At 32.5% G+C, this 22024-nt stretch overlaps 1 protein-coding gene across 1 annotated transcript; it reads left to right on the top strand.

The window, feature by feature from the left end:
• The first annotated feature begins 10823 nt into the window (after positions 1–10823).
• Positions 10824–16820, top strand: LOC143149854 (mitochondrial inner membrane protease ATP23 homolog). Its single transcript, XM_076317596.1, has 5 exons — positions 10824–11198; positions 13303–13348; positions 14327–14408; positions 14474–14698; positions 16338–16820. Exons 1-5 carry the CDS (start codon positions 10997–10999, stop codon positions 16533–16535), a joined length of 753 nt encoding a protein of 250 aa, XP_076173711.1. The 5' UTR covers positions 10824–10996; the 3' UTR covers positions 16536–16820.
• The last annotated feature ends 5204 nt before the right edge of the window (positions 16821–22024 follow it).

Genomic DNA, 22024 nt, shown 5'->3' with positions numbered 1-22024 from the left:
TGATGGCGAAGCCAGTGCAAACGAAGAATGTCGTTTGCATCTGGCATTGCTTTCTATTCTTCGGATTTCTCTGCTTTAATTTTCGCGGACGCGGTCGCGTCGACTAGGGTTTCGAAACGAACGTTACGCTCGAAATTCTTTTTCACGCGTGCATTGCACGACCAACGGTTTTCAGAATCGTTTGCACGGTCGCACGCGTGTTGCACGTGGTTTTCGCGAAACGTAGGGTTTCAGATCGGGCAATGCCGCCCGAAGAACGAAGAGGCTGTGAGCCGAAGAGGCCTAGACAAACTGTCTCAAGAGAGGGCTGCAACAAATGGCTCTCCATCTTCGGATATATCTATTCGAGGATGGAAAGTCATTACTATTACTACTTTGTTACTGTACTCGTCAGTAGTTATGTAGTTAGAATGTAGTTAGTATGTATGCTGACTGGCACGATACATTGGCATGTACCTATGTGTACACATGTATCACTCGTGCCCCTCACCCAATGATGCCCTGGTAATTTGCGGTTCGAATTTATGTTGCGAATTAATCGCAATTATAATTAGTGTTGCCGACAATGAAACACCAACCGCGATTATTATTGAGAATATTTTGATTTTAAATGTAATAAATTAGTGTTGCGGATAATGAAACACCATCCGCGATTTTCACTAAAAATATTTTGATTTTATATTATAGTGTTGCGGATAATGAAACACCATCCGCGATTTTCACTAAAAATATTTTGATTTTATATTATAGTGTTGCGGATAATGGAACACCATCCGTGATTTTCACTAAAAATATTTTGATTTTAAATGTAATAAATTAGTGTTGCGGATAATGAAACACCATCCGCGATTTTCACTAAAAATATTTTGATTTTATATTTAATAAGTTAGTGTTGCGTAGAATGAAACACCATCCGCGATTTGTATTTCATATTTAATATTTAAAGACACGTGGCAAATAAGGGAGTCCCCCCCCCCCCCCCCCAGCCAGTGGCTGTGCTCAGGAAAATCATTTCTTGATTTTTTACTCATGGTTTCGTTTTCATTGTCTAATAATCAACGCCGATTTTGTTTCAGATCCGCCGGAGCTGTCTCGGAGTTGCCACGGACCTGACGTTATTGTCAATCTACCAGTTATTTTGTTGTAATGTGTTCATGTTGCTAATCGAATGTTCGTCACTGGCGATACAGTTAAAACGTAGCGTCATATCCAATTAGAGATATGTTTCAGTTTTCCAAATATAAATGATACAGAGTGTAATTTTTATAAACCATATTGCTAAACTCTGGACGCATAAATTTTACAGAAATCTAAAAAATTTTCACGAAAATTAATTCTTTTCTTCTTTTATCCTACACCGCTGCACAATATATTGTTTGTTCAAATGCATTTAAATTCTATATACTAATATTCATTCTTGTAGTATTCATTTTTACATTATCCATTTTTGTGATATTCGTTTTCATACCTTTCTTTACTATATTCATATGCTGTAATTTGCATTTTTGTATAAGGGGGGAATTTCTGTACTTTTACATTTCTGGTTTCAATATCACTATCTGAGAAGGTATTTGCTTCATAGCAAATACCTCCTCAAACAACACATAATAATTTGTATGTCCACTAATGCATTTTCATTACAGCTTCATCAAATTCATGTCTAAACGAGTTTTTATTGCAGAATCCATCTTCACAATCCTATTGAAACTACAGGTTTCAGTACTGGAAAATAAAAAATCCTATACAAGAACAAAAGGGTAGAAAAAGTATTTGGAAAACTATCATTTATAAAATTAATATAATATTTTTGTGTTTGTGTTTCAGGAAAAGCATTACGGCATCAACGATCTCAACGAAAGGGAATCATATTTCATATTTCCTTGTATTTTTCTATACAGTTCTATAGGCAGAATGCAATTGAATTATGTTTGTAGTTAGACTCTTGTACAGGGCCACGTAGGCAGGTAATCTATAAGAGAATAGAACACTGCAGTGTTTAGTTATGTATATTATGTAGGGAGAGTATTATTATTATTCTTAAGTTGCTTTAACGCTCGTTTAGGTAGGAATACTTAATATTTTATAATTACTATTTATGTAAGTAAGTTTCGTATATGTTTCTGCGATATTTCCATGAAAATTTTGTGTAACATTTCAACTTGAATTGACTTCCATTTTGAATTAAATTCAATTGTAAGTGGCTTCAATTTGAAATGGCTTCTTCGAAGCGGCAGATTCTTCTGAAAATCCCCTCTTTTGTTAGTCCTTCGAAAAGGGATCCAAACATGTGTGTTTCTCTATAGTATGTTAGGAAAATGTTTTGGGTTTGTTTTTGGTATTTCTTTTTACAGCCGGAAGTTCTACCTAAGGCATCATTCTCTCGTATATGTATGGACAGATATGTACATTTTGGCGCGAAAGGAACCGGCGGCCATTATCATTACCTTCCCCCACTTCAATGGCTAATTGCGCGGGACACCATGCGCCGGGGTCATCATTCGTTCCGTGAAAGTCGACCTGTCATGACCTGTCTGGACTTGTCTGGATCTCTTTGGCCAAGTTTCAACATTAACAAGGTGCGTATTGGAACCTAATTACATCTAATTGCTTCTAATCCGCTCTATTGCCACCTTTGTTCAATATTATTATACTTTTGATTATAAATTTAATCGGTACCGCGTAAAAAGTTGAATCAGATTTTCGCAATCACTTTTTCTTCGATTTCCAACCGACGCCAATCTTGTAAATGCCTCTTTTTCAGTATATTCCGGCTTTAATTGTTCCTCGATTGCAATAGAAATACATTTCCTTTATACATTTGTTTTAAATATGTCTCTCCTTTTTGTTACAGTTGCCGATTTCAATTTGAAAGGAGTGGACGCGTCCTTTCGGCGCGGAATGGACGCCATGACGCGTGGCGTTGAATTCAAACGAATTTCAGTTGCAGGATCGGTAAAATCCAATTTATTATAACCACATATACACATGTTTACATATTTTTGTCGTTTATCGTGTTACCGTTTGTCAGAAATATGATACGTAATATAATAATTGTGCGGTGTTCATATTAAACGAGAAATGATTTCATCGAACTTTCTATCGACTTCGATTTCTAACGGTATTCTAGCGACGAACATTCGAGAAGGAAAAAAAAAGGATGGCAACAGGCAGGAGGTCACCCCTTACGTCGAATGTTGTTTATCTGTCTCTTTCCCTTTTCAGAGAATATAATGACCGAGCGCAATGCGGTCGTCGAGTCAGTGTTTGATACGTCTACCTTGTTTTTTTAAAGTTTTTCTGTGCTCAGCGGCACGGTGTAGAGTTTCGTTTGTATATTAGGCACACGCGAAACAGAGTCAGTGATTGTTACGTATTAGAATTTCTTTCCAGAGCATCGCGGCTCTCTTTGCTTTTTGATTCGCGAGAGTAGAATCACTTGTTCGCCGATTACGATATTCGGTCGCGTTCATTTAATTTGTTACCTTTTGGAAAACTGTGATATTTAAAAAAATTTGTCTTACCGAAATAAATATCACTCGTCACCGGTATTAGAGTCAGTGCATCACTGAAGAGGAGTATTGGGCGTTGATTCACAAGCGATTAATGTAAGTATTATATATTCGTACTGTATTATGCATACACTCCGAAACAAATTTACATTGAAACTAATATCTCCAGAATTGGAAAAAAAATTGTAATCTTCTCCGTTTCTTTACAGAATTCTCATAACTGCATATATGTGCCCAGCAGAATTTCTTCTATGACATCTTCGACGATTTCTTCGACGACTTCCTCGATGACTTCGTTTGATGACTTCGCTGATGACCTTCGTTGGGCAACAGTAACATCGCAAATTCGTCGCTAAGTAAATACCACTCGATCACAGCTCTACGGTCGGTGAGTCGCATGTTTATTTATTCCTCTAGTCCTCAAGCATGTCGTAGGACCAAAGGTCCGAAACGACACGGGTGACTGGTTGTATACTTGGTATTTTTGACGAGTACAGTAACCTTGGGTATATTTATCGTATACCCAAGAACAATAACACTTCTTGTTTCATTTCTTAGTTAGATAATAGGGTCTTCTTGTGCATCGCGTTTTTTAATACTATAAATGATTGTTCATACCAATATTTACCGTTGAGAATATTTATTAAATACTTGCAAAATTAATACGTGTATAGCAATACATATGTAATACAGTAGATGTAAAATTTCGTATGTCAATATATTTTATTGAATGTTTGGCCATTATGTACACGTTTAACTATTTTTACGTTGAAAATAATTTGATATTTAAAGTATTATACGTTTTCGGTATTGAATTTTGTCCTTACGCGTTAAGTATGATGTAATATTATATTTTGTGCACAAGAAGACATTTCGCGACGGGCAGATTCCGAAGTCAAAGTGACACGCTTAACGCACTGTTTCCAAATAATAATAAATTCACTTTGACGACGGAATCACCCTAGGGTGATTCAACATTTAATTAGTTACATATTTTAATCAATAATTTAATAAATATCAATAAATAATTTATCTTAGAGTCTTTTCTTTCGATAAATGTAACTTCTATTAAAGTAATTTTCTTTAATAATACAATTTCTCAATACTGACGCATATATTATATATTTTCTGATAATTTTTCAAAGAATAAGCAATCGAGTTATTTGAATGGTAATACGAAATGAAAAAGAACAAAGAGATAGTAGCTCGTTAGAAAGAATATTTACTAATCACTCTTTCTAGTTCAGGATTTTCAGCTTAATCTTTCCGTGTTCGTTGCCCAAACTCGTTCAAGTGCCCAGGTGCTACTTGCTCGAGCGAAGGCAATGGGCACGATGACTTCTTAGTCCGTAAGATTAACAATAATAATATATATTAGTGTCTGACAATGCGCTGGCGTATCGTGCACGACGTAATTTCCACATGTGTGTGTGTGGTTAGGCTGTGGAATTGCGTCGGTCTGCAAAAATATATCAAAGAGACACTATGGTTTGAACAACACCCTGTAACGTCATATTCTCAATGACAGTATCTATATTAAGTTAACTTTGGCTATTACATTCACGTGACAATTGTTCACATGACTGCATACATACATATTTCTTTTATGTAAAATAACAATGGTATATATCCTATAAAGTCAATGGCTTCTAGAACGACCGTATGCAATATATAATTATTTTATCAACGCGTTTTTCTCCTTAAAGAGCTACGCAATAAATTCGTATGCTCATTGCGAGTACATACACGCAATGGTCGCCAGCCATTGTCAGACAATTTCAGGAACTTGGTACGTACCCTTAGAGTGTGCATGTGTTTGATAAGCTCGGGTGTCGGAGGCGTCCCGGGGACGCCTCCCTAGGTTAGGCTCATCGCACCCGGGCGATATGAATGAGAACCGTGGAGTGGTTGTGTTTGAGAGAATGTGTTTTGCCATTTTTTAAATATAGGACTAGGTAGGTTAGGTAACTTTCCTTCTGGTATGTGTGCTAAGAACGGTTAGGTAGGGCCAGGGCAGGTCCGTCACATTCTCAATTCGGGTAGGCGCGTTTTCGCGTGACGTACCTGCACCTGTAGGACAATTCGAAGAATTGATGGCGAAGCCAGTGCAAACGAAGAATGTCGTTTGCATCTGGCATTGCTTTCTATTCTTCGGATTTCTCTGCTTTAATTTTCGCGGACGCGGTCGCGTCGACTAGGGTTTCGAAACGAACGTTACGCTCGAAATTCTTTTTCACGCGTGCATTGCACGACCAACGGTTTTCAGAATCGTTTGCACGGTCGCACGCGTGTTGCACGTGGTTTTCGCGAAACGTAGGGTTTCAGATCGGGCAATGCCGCCCGAAGAACGAAGAGGCTGTGAGCCGAAGAGGCCTAGACAAACTGTCTCAAGAGAGGGCTGCAACAAATGGCTCTCCATCTTCGGATATATCTATTCGAGGATGGAAAGTCATTACTATTACTACTTTGTTACTGTACTCGTCAGTAGTTATGTAGTTAGAATGTAGTTAGTATGTATGCTGACTGGCACGATACATTGGCATGTACCTATGTGTACACATGTATCACTCGTGCCCCTCACCCAATGATGCCCTGGTAATTTGCGGTTCGAATTTATGTTGCGAATTAATCGCAATTATAATTAGTGTTGCCGACAATGAAACACCAACCGCGATTATTATTGAGAATATTTTGATTTTAAATGTAATAAATTAGTGTTGCGGATAATGAAACACCATCCGCGATTTTCACTAAAAATATTTTGATTTTATATTATAGTGTTGCGGATAATGAAACACCATCCGCGATTTTCACTAAAAATATTTTGATTTTATATTATAGTGTTGCGGATAATGGAACACCATCCGTGATTTTCACTAAAAATATTTTGATTTTAAATGTAATAAATTAGTGTTGCGGATAATGAAACACCATCCGCGATTTTCACTAAAAATATTTTGATTTTATATTTAATAAGTTAGTGTTGCGTAGAATGAAACACCATCCGCGATTTGTATTTCATATTTAATATTTAAAGACACGTGGCAAATAAGGGAGTCCCCCCCCCCCCCCCCAGCCAGTGGCTGTGCTCAGGAAAATCATTTCTTGATTTTTTACTCATGGTTTCGTTTTCATTGTCTAATAATCAACGCCGATTTTGTTTCAGATCCGCCGGAGCTGTCTCGGAGTTGCCACGGACCTGACGTTATTGTCAATCTACCAGTTATTTTGTTGTAATGTGTTCATGTTGCTAATCGAATGTTCGTCACTGGCGATACAGTTAAAACGTAGCGTCATATCCAATTAGAGATATGTTTCAGTTTTCCAAATATAAATGATACAGAGTGTAATTTTTATAAACCATATTGCTAAACTCTGGACGCATAAATTTTACAGAAATCTAAAAAATTTTCACGAAAATTAATTCTTTTCTTCTTTTATCCTACACCGCTGCACAATATATTGTTTGTTCAAATGCATTTAAATTCTATATACTAATATTCATTCTTGTAGTATTCATTTTTACATTATCCATTTTTGTGATATTCGTTTTCATACCTTTCTTTACTATATTCATATGCTGTAATTTGCATTTTTGTATAAGGGGGGAATTTCTGTACTTTTACATTTCTGGTTTCAATATCACTATCTGAGAAGGTATTTGCTTCATAGCAAATACCTCCTCAAACAACACATAATAATTTGTATGTCCACTAATGCATTTTCATTACAGCTTCATCAAATTCATGTCTAAACGAGTTTTTATTGCAGAATCCATCTTCACAATCCTATTGAAACTACAGGTTTCAGTACTGGAAAATAAAAAATCCTATACAAGAACAAAAGGGTAGAAAAAGTATTTGGAAAACTATCATTTATAAAATTAATATAATATTTTTGTGTTTGTGTTTCAGGAAAAGCATTACGGCATCAACGATCTCAACGAAAGGGAATCATATTTCATATTTCCTTGTATTTTTCTATACAGTTCTATAGGCAGAATGCAATTGAATTATGTTTGTAGTTAGACTCTTGTACAGGGCCACGTAGGCAGGTAATCTATAAGAGAATAGAACACTGCAGTGTTTAGTTATGTATATTATGTAGGGAGAGTATTATTATTATTCTTAAGTTGCTTTAACGCTCGTTTAGGTAGGAATACTTAATATTTTATAATTACTATTTATGTAAGTAAGTTTCGTATATGTTTCTGCGATATTTCCATGAAAATTTTGTGTAACATTTCAACTTGAATTGACTTCCATTTTGAATTAAATTCAATTGTAAGTGGCTTCAATTTGAAATGGCTTCTTCGAAGCGGCAGATTCTTCTGAAAATCCCCTCTTTTGTTAGTCCTTCGAAAAGCGATCCAAACATGTGTGTTTCTCTATAGTATGTTAGGAAAATGTTTTGGGTTTGTTTTTGGTATTTCTTTTTACAGCCGGAAGTTCTACCTAAGGCATCATTCTCTCGTATATGTATGGACAGATATGTACATTTTGGCGCAAAGCGAACCATCCGCCATTATCATTACCTTCCCCCACTTCAGTGGCTAATTTCGCGGGACAGCATGCTCCGGAGTCATCATTCGTTCCGTGGAAGTCGACCTGTCATGACCTGTCTGGAACTGTCTGGATCTCTTTGGACTAGTTTCAACATTAACAAGGTGCGTATTGGAACCTAATTACATCTAATTGCTTCTAATCTGCTCTATTGCCACCTTTGTTCAATATTATTATACTTTTGATTATAAATTTAATCGGTACCGCGTAAAAAGTTGAATCAGATTTTCGCAATCACTTTTTCTTCGATTTCCAATCGACGCCAATCGTGTAAATGCCTCTTTCTCAGTGTATTCCGGCTTTAATTGTTCCTCGATTGCAATAGAAATACATTTCCTTTATACATTTGTTTTAAATATGTCTCTCTTTTTTGTTACAGTTGCCGATTTCAATTTGAAAGGAGAGGACGCGTGCTTTCGGCGCGGAATGGACGCCATGACGCGTGGCGTTGAATTCAAACGAATTTCAGTTGCAGGATCGGTAAAATTCAATTTATCATAACTACATATACACATCCCTTAGGTCATTCTAGTTATTCGTTTCGTGCATCAGAATTTATACCCCAAAAGTTAAAACTCCCAAATACTTTCTTAGTGATATCCAGTGAAGCTTGTGCTATCCTACAAGTGCTAAAACATATAAAACAGTTAACACACAACAAATTCATTATCCTTACTGACTCCAAGGGTATTGTGTCAACTATATGCAACCCAGAAACCAAAATCGCATTTATACAAATGATCATAGAATAGACAGAAATACTTCAAGGCGATCTAAAATTTATTTTACACTCAAGGATCCCCTCACATGTTGACATCACAGAAAATAAAGAGACTAATCAACAACAAAATAGGCAATAAATAACAATGCCAACAGAAGCCACATACCAGTCTATCACAAAGACCTCCAAAACCACACCATTAGAGAAATAAAAATAACTTGGAACAAGAAATAGAAAATATGAAAACCCACAAGTATCCACAAAGTCCACAATAATGTCACGGACGAGAACCTAATATCATCGCTACACAGAAAGGATCAATCAGTCATAACAAAACTTATAATTGGACACAGATATCGTGCATGACGGACAAGGTGATATACAGTACGGCACAGAGGCAAAAGGGGTTTCTCGATCGCTCCATCTATTCCCTACTTCAGAACTCCCGTAGTTACTACGTTTTGGCTCCTCGCGGACACCATTGACATAGTAGAAGAATCCCTGTATTTATAGTGGTTCCGTTCGATTGCTTATTGTCGATACACAAAACAGCGAGTATAGGGATCCTACTACAGTTTCTTATGTGATCATTTTCTGTATATTTCTATTTATTTATATATTTAGCGAAAGTTTACTTTAGTAACTTTTCCTTACATCAGCTTCTTTTTCCTGTTTTTTAAACAAATACTGTATTTTAGCATTGAAAGAAATGTAGCTCACTGGAGCTTGAAAAACTAATGTTTTTTTGTTGGTTTTTAGTAAAAATTAAAAATTTGTGAAAACTTCAAATGAATAATTTTTATCCGAACAATAATTGTCACTTGGCCTTAATTTTCGAAATAGCTGTAGAAATTTTTCGAGTTAAGAAACGGCAGTTATTGATGGATTCCAAGCAGAAATTCAATCATTATAATTATAAAATTTAATATCTCTTGAACTCTTTTTAAAAAATCCATTGGATTAACTTTAAATTGTGAATATAATATAAATAACTTATAATAGATGCTATTTTCATATTCCAAACAAATTCGTATAGCTTCTTTAAACATTTTAAATGAAAGTTTTAATATTGTATCATATTATATTATTTATATATTTATTTATTTATATATTATGTAAAATATTTTACACATTTATGTTCTATTATTGCCTTTAAACTCAAAATGTTCATTCAAAATAATTTGTTTCTCGTCGAAAGAATTTTATAAAGATAATGAATATTTGATTTTCTATTATTGTATATATACTAAAAAGTAAAGAAATTTTATAATGCGTTAATAATGTTGCACTTAGATCCGAATCTATGCCAAAGTTTTAAAATCCACTGCTCGTTTTGCACCGTTTCATTTACCTCAACATATCTCACTTCTTTTCTTTGTCAGCACTCTTATTAGTATGGTGACTACATCCGCCAATCGTAACACTACGTCGTGTGAAACGCGTGTGAAATGAGCTTGCACTTCCCACTCTATTCGAATTCCTTCCAAACATCAAACAATCACGTACAATATTTCACGCATATGCCCATTACATTGAAATTAAATCCTAATGTCTGTGCCATTAGGTAAATCCTAATGTCTTAACCATCTGCCGAAAGTATAACGAAAAAAGAAGAAAACACAACTTTAAAAATTCACTGAATATATTACAGGAAGAACGCTCATGTAAAAGAGTCGTAATGTTCCTGAAGGACATAAACCTACATAACCTAATATAGTATCTACTACACATCAAAAATGACAAATAAATGTGGTCACTAATAACCCAATAGGTTGATGTGTTCTTAAACTCCAAAAAAATCATAGCCAAACTTTGGAATATATTTAGTATATTACCAAATATATCAATGCTTTCAATACCAACTGACTATGAATTATATCGAAGTTTCGATATGTAAGAGTTATATATCAATATTATAATTATTATCACATTAAATATGGAAACGAAAGATATTCACAATATTAGTATTCGCAATATCATCCAGTACTAAGTCACAATTAACAAATCAATGTAATTCAATTGTAAGTCCAGCAGTTCAATTACCGTTGTCTTTCGTCGCATTGCATGAAGTAATATTTATTCCACGCCTTGATCGCAATGAAAATGCGGCGTGAAAAGTAGTACTATAACCTAAATTCCTTTACTTGTCTTTATTGATTTGTTTCTTACGACTGAAAATATAAATAAAAACTGTTCATATAATTATGACACGTATGAGTGAAAAAAGTGAAGAGCAATCAGATCCAAATATAAACAATGATATACAGATTGAGCAGTCTGATCTTTATCCAGAAAGGAAAGGACGAAGACCTCGTAATTGGTTTAATAAATTTTTTCGCATACAAGAACGAGAAGAATTAACGAAAATAAATTGCGAATCGAATGTTTATAATTGCGTGAAAGAAAGTACGAATTTTATAAATATGTTTTAACTTAATTCTTTTAGTATTTTTGTTGAATTTTACTTATTTTGAAATCTTATATTTCTTTGTAAATAATTTTAATTTTTTAAAATATTTACATGATGTAGGCCAATAAAATTATAAACTTGATTACATAAATGCATGAATTGAAAGTACAAATTTCTTAAATCAAAAATAATATAGAAAAAATTATATATTACTATAATATACTATGATTATATAAGTTAATATATTATGTAGCATGTTTTAGAAACAGGTGGTCAATTTTTAGGAATATATTCTACTAATTATAAGATTGAAAAAAGAGGCAAATGATCATTTGAGAATGTTACATTTTTTTTATTATTAACATTTTTCACTATGACAAAGATGGGTAAGAGTGTTTGTCACGTTTAAAGTGAGAGCTAAAGTTATTATTTTCTTTTTGTTAGAAGTAAATAATAATAATATTTATAGTCAAATCGTATCCTTTTTGTGTGACAAAATTTTAAATATTCTGGGAATTGTCAACACGTATGATAGTCCATAAGACAGTGTTGTTGAAACATTATTGTTATAGATAGATACCTATTACATAGACATAGATATACATGGCAGCAATAGAAAAACATTTGCAGTAATTTTTTTAATCTTATGGCTATAAATCATACATGCAAGGTAATAGACATAGATATGCATGGCAGCAATAGAAAAACATTTGCAGTAATTTTTTTAATCTTATGGCTATAAATCATACATGCAAGGTATAGCTACATTTGTGTACATTTTGCAAGGAAGTTTCAAATCTAGATTGGTAAGTTTATATTATATTTACATTATAACATTTCTGAAAATATTTGTTCTGATCAACAATTTTTTTCAAAGAAATTAGTTTCAGCTAAATAACTATTCTTTCTACAAATTATGTATCAAAATCTGGTAATAGTGAATGAATTAATGGAGAAAAATATATTTATAAAATACAGATAGACAATATTTATTCTGTTGTATAACATACACACATAGTATTTTTTTGAATTTTTGAATGTATTTTGCCAACACAGAAACATGCACATATCTAGTGCCAAATTTATTGTTATTTCTTACATATATGAAACATTTAGTCTGATTATATTACATTTTACATCACATTTTATAAAGAATATTGTACATGTTTCTTTTCTTTGCTGCCAAATGCATTTCCGAACATAAAAACAAAATCCAATTGTCCTAAAAATAGCAGAATGGAACAAAAGGGAAATATTGTAGTTCAAGGTTCAACTAACACAGTTTTAAGACTTGGTCAAAAATGATTTAGTGTTCACACTTTATATCAAACTCTGTTGTAATCAAATAATGTCTATAACTGGAAAAGGAAGCACTTTCATGCCATATTCACATGAATATTTTCTATTCTTATAATGAGTAGAATATACCTCTAATGTCTGTCTATTTTCTCAATAATCAATAATTAAAAGAAATAGAAAATGTCATTTTTGTTTTAATTTTCAAAATGTGTGGAAGTCTATTGTAGAAACAATAAAGTTTAAAAATTAATAAAATAAAAATCTGCACATTAATCAAAGTTGACAAGCAACAATCAAAAATAACATGGAAGGGAAACAGCAGAGTGCACAGTTTATTTTGAGTTATTACAATCTTGCTAAAACTATTCTGAATGTGAAGGGTTAATATTTAAACTAGTTTTAGTAAAAAAAATTTCTTTTGAATGTACATATTTACATACATATGTGTGTATGTTTACTAATGTGATAGTACTGTGATGAGTACATTAATTTCAATAATACTTTTATATTTAAATTTTCATCATTTAAAGAAAAATTTATAGAAAAATCTTCATCATTTCACTAACAAAAAAAGAAATTGATATTATATAATGTGTCACTTTATACCAAACAACGTTTGTAAAAATATTTTTTAAACAGCTTTAATTCCACATAAAATATTCCACTATACTCGTTAACACAAAAAATCCTGTGTATTTATTCTGCTTATAAGAAATTGGTTGCCTTATTTTCTTATACAGAATTTTCAAGAGAATTAAATTATATGTTACCAAAACAATTAAAACATTTTATTCATTTTAGGTGCTCTAGTTAAACTTATGATGGCAGCATTAAAGAGCGCAGGGTGGTATGTAACATATGTTTATATTTTGTGAACATTAGTATGTCATAATTATAGTATTAGATGTGTTTTCAGATTTTATATTTTATTACAGTTTTTATTACATATCTATTTGTAATTACAGTGTAAAACTTAATACTTTGACAATCTCACATTTCATATAGACTGCTGCCCACCCACCCCTCGATTTTTACAAGAGTTTTAATCTAATAACAGCTTATAAACTGTTTTTCGATTTGAAAATTTAACATTTTATAAAAATTGAAATATTACGGACAAAAACTTTTCTTAACAAATCAAATTAAACAAACATCAATTTTATTGATTCACACAGTTTGTCGGGGTCACCGTAAATATTACAGAAAGTATCAATGTATACTTTCCCATTATTTCCAAAAAATCAAACCAAAAATTTATAACTTTGTTTAATATGTAATAGATATAAGATGTTGCGGTAGTCATGGTACAGCTGGAAACTCCCTTTCCAAATTTTTTCATACAAGGCTTCTTTATTGAGAAAATCGATTTTCAATATTCTTCGAGTATAGGTGCACTTAGTATATCATAGTTAAATGGATTCCGATACAGACCACTATTTACTTTTCAGTTTATATACGATTACATTAACATGACTTCATATGCTCATAATACAATATTATGATTAATTATTCTTCTTATTTTTTAGTTTCAATTATCACTTTCTACAAACCTGTCACAATGGTAAGTTTACAATAATCGAGAATAAGTAGATATGCTTCTTGTATTGCATGCGAATACAATTACAAATCATACCTCGGACAACCAAGAAATCAATATTATATATACATACCAAGGAAATATTCAAAGTCGATTTTCTCAAAAACAAAACCTCGTGTAAATAAACTGTTATTCTACATTTTTGACTTATTTTTTCACATAAAATTACCCCTCCCTGGTTGTACCATGATTACTGGGTTATATAATATATAAAAATTGTACTTCCAGTGAAATTGATATTCGTCGTCACATTTCGTGCGAAGTATGTGACAGTCCTGTAACAGGTGGTTATGACCCGCAACTAAATCAGGTAATTATTGTATGTGTAATTTTCATAAATAAGATAATTAGTATATAATAATTTACATATTTTAGATTATAGTTTGTCAAAATAATGTTCAATCTAAAAGAATAGTCCAAGGTGTTTTGAGTCATGAAATGATTCATATGTTTGATTACTGCAGTAATAATATGGATTTAAATAATATAGACCACTTAGCTTGTACAGAAATAAGAGCGGCAAATCTATGTCATTGCAGTTTTCTTGGTGCTTGGGTACAGGGGCTTGCTTCGCCCTTTAATATTAAAGAAGCTCATAAGGTAAAGTATATTTATATTTTATATAAATCTTTCACAATTTGATTTAAGAGGTCCATCTTTTCTGAAGTTTCCAAAGTCACATTCAATGTTTCATATAGAATTCGATGCGTTTTCTCTTTATTTTTTAATAGACACCAAAAAGAATTTAATCAGCATTTAAATTAGAGATATAATATAAAACAGTATTTTCTTAGTATTTGAACAGTAAGCATATTTTGAATTTAAATGATTAGTAAAGTATATTTATTAACTATTTTCCTTTGTATTAATATAGCATAGATTACACTTAAATTTTTAGATACTTTTAGATCAATTAAAAAAGAATAGACATGCTACTAATTTGTCACTTGTACATATATAGCAGGTAAGAAAAGTATTTATAATAATAGAAGACATTTGGAACATTAGTTGTTGTTCAATAGTATTTGTACTATTCAAAATGTTTATGCGGATGGAAGGCAATTAAAAAATGTTAACAAGATAAAAGAATACATTGTTCTAAAGTGGAACACACTACTAAAAGATTGTTGTAATAAATTATAGACACTTTAATTATAATATAATATTTTAATATATCTGATTATCTTTATATAATATATTAAACTTTGGTCATTTGTTTTACAAGTAATCTCTTACATATTTCTTCTAACGGATTGTTCATATAGTTCTCGTTAACGTAGTGGTAGTAGATCTTGTGATATGTTTAGAATTCTTTGAAAGATTTCCAATTTTTGTTATTATTATTTCATTGGAGTTATTTTCTTAATTTTTTATTGGTTTTTCTAATTTTCTATGAAAAAATGTCAAAGTTCCTCATATGGTATTTAGTAATAGAATTTTGATTATGTGTCTTTCAAACCACTACATTACCATATATCCTAATAATAAGTTCTGACGTAGATTTAGGATTTGTAACACTACCTGCCCAATCTGCATCGGTATAACATTTCACAATCTCGGGATTAACATTTTTGTTGGATATTAATTTTAATTCTTGGGTTAAAGAATAAGCATATTTGACATAAAGTGTGTTTAATTATATCAATTATAGAATCTACTTAAATATTTCCCTACAAATGAAGTATCTAATCTAGTACCAGAATTAACATACAAAAAAGCTCCGATTTCATGTTATTTTCGAATTGTTGGTTTCCGTTCTTTTTTATGCGATCGTATCTTTGTTGAGCTAAGTTGTCCCTTTTCCTTTTTGTTTTGTAAAAGTACCTTAGCTTCTTTAGTGTACAATATCGAAAAGATCATTTAATTTAATAAGAAAATCTTATTCTCGTGTTTCTTGAAGTTGTCAGCATTTAAGTTTTTTGTAACATCTTCTAATCATTATACAGAGATTCGAACTTTTCAATACTGCATTGCGTTTCTCTTGTTCTAGCAAGAACGCGAATTCTAATTCGTGCTTTTTTTTTTTTAATCTCAATTTCTCTAATAATTAACGAACATTAATAAGAAAATGGTTGATTAATAATACCGTAAACACTCTGTATACTTATGTGGAATTATATAAGTATTACATTTGTCACGGGCAAAAATTCATTTTCATGTATTGCATATGTGTAAAATTGTATGTTTTAAATCATTTTAACATATTACTTTGTATACATTTATAATATTTCTTGTCTAGAATTGTGTTCAGGATATGGCTATACGATCAGTACTCGCTGTGCGAAAAGTTTCGAACGATGTTGCAAGAGAAGCAGTGTTACGAGTTTTTCATAAATGCTACAATGATTTAGAACCTATTGGTAGACGGTTACGCAGAAATTCGCTTGACATGGATAAAGCGTATGTAGAAGCACCATTATATGGATATTCAAATTAAAATATCATTGATACAAATGTTTTGATTTGAACAATTTTATTTCAATTCAAAGAGAATTGTGTATTTCAATAAAATATTTCACTCGCTGATGAAATTTTCAATTACTTGAATTAGTTTTTAATTTAATTCTATGCTCGAAAATATCGTGTGACCAGATCATAATTAACACCGCGAATAGTTGTACAGCTCACCGCGGAGCTGCGCTTCTGATATTCTAAGCCTCTTTTAATACATGTGTAATACATTATATATATTTTATTTTGCATAATAAACTATGAATTTCTACCTTGTAAGTGTGTATTCTAATCCCACTGCGCTATCAAGGTTATAGGTTCAGGTATTGTATTGACTTTAGATTTCGAGAAAGTTAATACTACCGGCCCGGATACTCAATCCACCTGTCGTGGAGGTAGTTCTCGACCACTGCCCTTAGGTTCGATGTACCTCGAGTTCCCGTCTGATTGTCCCCCAAGGTAGGATGACCATCCCGCGACAGGTGGTCAATGATATAGGCCCCCAGAATCATTTCCAACAACTTGACCGCATCGACAACATTACTTCCGATGTTGAACTTGGCCTTTACGATTATAATATCTATAGATTGAACCGTAACAATCTAACGAGCAGCTGTATTGTAGATGGTGGTGTTTTGGTGGCTGACATCAGTTAGTAAAACTATCACAATACATAATTCATGTGTGGAGCAAGTTTTGTTGAGATATGTTGCCGTTTAAAATCTTTAGTTGTTGGAGCTCTTTACATACCATCAAGCAGTGTTTCGAGTGTTTGTACGAAACACTGCCAAACGGTACTTTATGTTGTCATCGTTACCTCAGAGCACTAACCTGTTCTTTGTAGGTGACTACAATCTGTCACACACACTGTGGTATAGTGACTCAGACGGTAATTTATTTTACTCGTGTTCATCCCCTTACTCGCACTATCAATCATACACAAATTCTTTAGTTTTTTTGAATTTGTTTGAATTAAGTTTTACTTGTATAATTTTAGATTTAGTATTTTCTACATTCAGTGAGATGAGATACACTGTTTCCACTCGATTTACACCACCTATTCCAGCCAGAGCTATATAGCCAGAGTGATCTGGCTCGAGAAGGAAAAAATGGATGGGACTGGTAGACCCAAGTCTCGTCTACGACGACCATCCCTGAGGGCGACGACTTTACTTATAAGTCACACAAGAAGTTTGGGAAAAAATGTCTTTATTTCTCTACAGTCTTCTTTTATATCGATACACTTTTGCCAACGATGTTCAATAGCTTCGATATCCTGTTTATAGTGAGAACTGTTGAGCTGTGCAAAATAGCTATCAACCGCAGACTCCACCTCTTTATGATTGGCAAATCTTTTACCATCGAGCCATTTTTTCAAGTTTGGAAACAGAAAATAATCCTAGGAGGCTAAATCTGGCGAATAGGGTGCGTGAGAAAGTAATTCGAACTTTAACTCATTAATTTTGGCCATCGCGATAACAGATGTGTGAACTGGTGCATTGTCCTTATGAAACAAAACTTTTTTTTTCGCTAAATACTGTCGTTTTTTCTTGACTTCATTACTCAAACGCTGCAATAAGTTCGCATAATACTTGCCGTTGTTTGTTTTTCCCTTCTGAAAATAATCATTGTTACTGTTTCACTATGCACAAAGTAATAAATTATAAATAATAATTAATATATAGTTTCTCTAGGCACTGCTATTACTGCAATTGAACGTTTCACGCTATTTTAATTGTAATTTCGTCAGGAAGAAATATTAATTATAAAGCATTTGAAACATACTGCATAGAAGTAGCGAAACTTCTTGTAAACCTTTACTTTTACATAGTTTTACATACCGCTTTCCGTCTATAAAATTCTAATGCCCATACGTTCCGTGGTGAAAAACTATGTACTAACTATTGGGCCGATTAACTATGCCGGTTTATTGGGCCGATTCGACGCCGAATTGCAGGAAAAACGGCTCCATTTGGCGAAGAAAAAAGTGCTCTTCCACAGGCTCACACCTGCGCCGTCGCCACGGCCAAATTGGTCGAATTAGGCTACTAACTGCTGCCCCATCCACCGTATTCTCCAGATTTGGCCCCGTGCAACTTCTTTTTGTTTCCAAACTTGATAAAGTCACTCACCAGGCAGAAATTTGAGTCGAATGAGGAGGTTATCGCCACCACGGAGGCCTACTTTGCAGACCTCCGTACTGGAGGTACGTATTTTTCAGACGGGTTAAAGAAGTTGGAGCATCGCTGGGTCAAGTGTATCGAGCTGAAAGGAGAGCTATATAGAGAAATAAATCGCCACTTTTCCAAAATTTTCGTTTTTCTTTTGCAGGCTAAGTACTTATCGGACCGTTCTCGTACTACTAGTCAGTACTAACACGATTTATTATACATGTATTCTATATATACTTAAATTTAACAGGAAAGAGTAAATAGTAAAATAACTTTCTTTGTAAAAAACATATATTGTATGCGACTTTTTGTTTTTTAATACATTAATACAAAAACGAATCTATTATTTTTCATAAACTAAAAATTATACTGATAAAAATATCACCATAACATATAATTATACATAAAATGTCTGTAGACTTTTTATAGGTTCTTCTACAAAGTTGTTTTAATAACGTATACAATTATTGTCCATACAAGAAGATCACCCTTAAAGTAAATTAAGATTTGTTACAAAATAATATTACGATTAATATTTACATTATGTTATGTGGGTATTCATGGACGGATAGATCTGCTGCCTTCTCTTAGAAAAACTTTTAATTCAAAAATGAAATTTTTTATTAATAGGTGGAGTAACTGCTTGCTTGAAAAACTTATACTCTCTCTTGACAGTACTTTTACAAACTTGATTGAAAATATCTTTGACTGTATTATTTCAATTCTCTGCATAATTTTAATATACAGTGTATTTCCGAACTGGTAGTACAACCCGAATAGGAGTTAAATTTAGATGAAAAAGTAAGTCGAAAATGTAGAGTGACATTTTTTCATTTAAGGCTTTATTTCCGAAAAAGTGATGTTGAATATTCATCGAGTACGTGTGCATTTACTTTGGCATGATATAAATTCGTCGTCCTTACACTTTCAGTTGGTTTTGCGGAAGGTAGGCGATTACTTTTATATATAGACATAGTCAGTGTCATGTATTCTTACCGTCTTCGATGCAGACTCTCAATTTGTATCATTCTGTCAATATGGCAACATACTGCAGTAAGGAATATAGTATATACTTTGGGTATAAATTGTATACATTGTAGTAAGGAATGTATCTTTGGCTGCCAATTACTACCGAGATCGGTAGTCAAGTTGTCACTATCCTAATAGAAGAGTTATTCAAAGGACTAAAGAATGCTTGCGAAATATATGTAGATCATTCGATATTTTTCGTCGACAGAAGTTGATTTAGACAGATTGCAAGAAACACAGAGGAACAATTTTTCAGCGCGTACAGGAAAATCCTGGAACTACTACCTCTGGCAAAAAGTTTTCAGCCAAGTACAACACCAGGACTGCTGTCAGCTGTATAAATAAAAAATTTTGTAAAAATGGAAGTGTCAGCAACCGTAAGAGATCCGAACGTCCGCAATCAACCTCAACAAGAGACAACAGAAAACAGACAAAGAAAAATTGTAAAAAATATGTGGGCAACGTCTAAAGAAATAAATTTGAAATGGGATCAAAATGTTTTACGAGAGATGGCATGTTCAATGTCCATAATGTCATCAATAAGCACTGGAAAATATTTCCGAAACACATTTCTTTTCAATAAAAAAGACTGAACGCAATCGTTTAAGTGAAACAGCTAATACTGCAGCATTGCAATAATAAATTTCACTCATACATCTATAAGCTTTCCTCCGACGAAGATATGAATTATTCATTATGGAAAATCCACTAAACAATTCAAAAGACTACTCTCTTGCTGTCAAGGAATCTGACGATAGCTTGGCAAGAAATGCCCTTGAAAAAGCTACTATCTTTACCGAACACTTTCCAACCTAATGACAAACACGTCAGCACAAGATCTACAATCCCAACAAATACTGATTACAATCAAGAAATCCCAAGAACTACCTTCAAGGAAGATATTTTATTACTGACATCTAAATTAGAAAAATCCAAGACTTTGATTTAATTAAGAAAAATGATCAAAGATCTAATATAATCACATCAATTTGGATTTAGAAATAAACACGCAACAATATAGCAGATATACTGATTTATGAACAAAATTACATATACTCTTGAATACAAGCAACTATTTTCAAATGGAAAAATGTCACTCTACATTTTCGACTTATATTTTCGTATAGATTCACCCTTTTTCGGGTTGTACTAGTTCAGAAACACTATATAATACATATATTTACACTGAGAAAAAATAATAATAACACGCATTTTGAACTTGCATGTATTAAAAACACAACCAAATTGTACATATAGTACAATAGGTCAAATCATAAACCATTCTAAACAACATTTAATATTTAATAATAATACTATTAATGACAGTGTAAACGAAAAACAATGAACATATTTTATATAATGTAAGTTGTCAATATAATTTTAATTTTTCGTGTTTCTAATAAACAAATAAGGTTAACAGATGTAGTGGGTGTAAATATATTATAATTAATATATATTTCTTTTATAATTCTAATTATAATTCTATTATTGAAAAGGACTGAAATATTACGATCAAAAACGTTTTAAATAAAGTTTACAATAACTACTATCAAAATGAAGCTTATTAAAATTTCTTAATCCTCCACTTTCTCGTTTCAGGGCGAAACATTGTGTCATACATCTGATTTTTTTCCGGAAATGATGGCAAATTCTATTTCGAACTGACAAAGTAAATCATATATAATGAGAGTGAATTTTGCATAGATACACGCGGCGGCTAAAATTTACAAGCGAGTGTATAAACCACTCATATGAAATACAAAATTTTATATTTTTCAACATCACTTTATGAAAGTATTATCAATGGATAATTAGGTTTTTCCTACGACAATGAGTCAAAACAAGATTTTATTCGAAGGTGTACGTACTTGCAACATTCAGAAGTGTCGTTTTATACATAATATAAAAGATTTAAATAGAGTTATGTTTTGACTCATTTTTTGAATGCAACGTGCAGCAAGGAACACTCAGCATCTATCGACAGTTGGTCGCTTGCAATCAATCGAGGAAAAGATCAGATTTTGAAACGAGAAATTGGAATACTGTACATTGTTTAAGAAGGAGTACTTTAAAAAATTCATTAATTGACTTTGTTTAACTGTTAACAAATACTTTCAAATGGGCATATAAGTAAAGACATATTTTAGGAAACAAACATAATTTTTTAAATCTTTAGAATTTTTCAAGTTAAAACTTGTTCTTATCTTAAAATTACTTTGCTTATCTTAACTATTCTTTATTAAAATTTCACTTGTTGATTATATTTCAAATAATA

Source organism: Ptiloglossa arizonensis, chromosome 8, assembly GCF_051014685.1.
Source record: "Ptiloglossa arizonensis isolate GNS036 chromosome 8, iyPtiAriz1_principal, whole genome shotgun sequence".
Taxonomy (NCBI): domain Eukaryota; kingdom Metazoa; phylum Arthropoda; class Insecta; order Hymenoptera; family Colletidae; genus Ptiloglossa; species Ptiloglossa arizonensis.
This window is presented reverse-complemented; position numbering and strand designations above follow the sequence as displayed.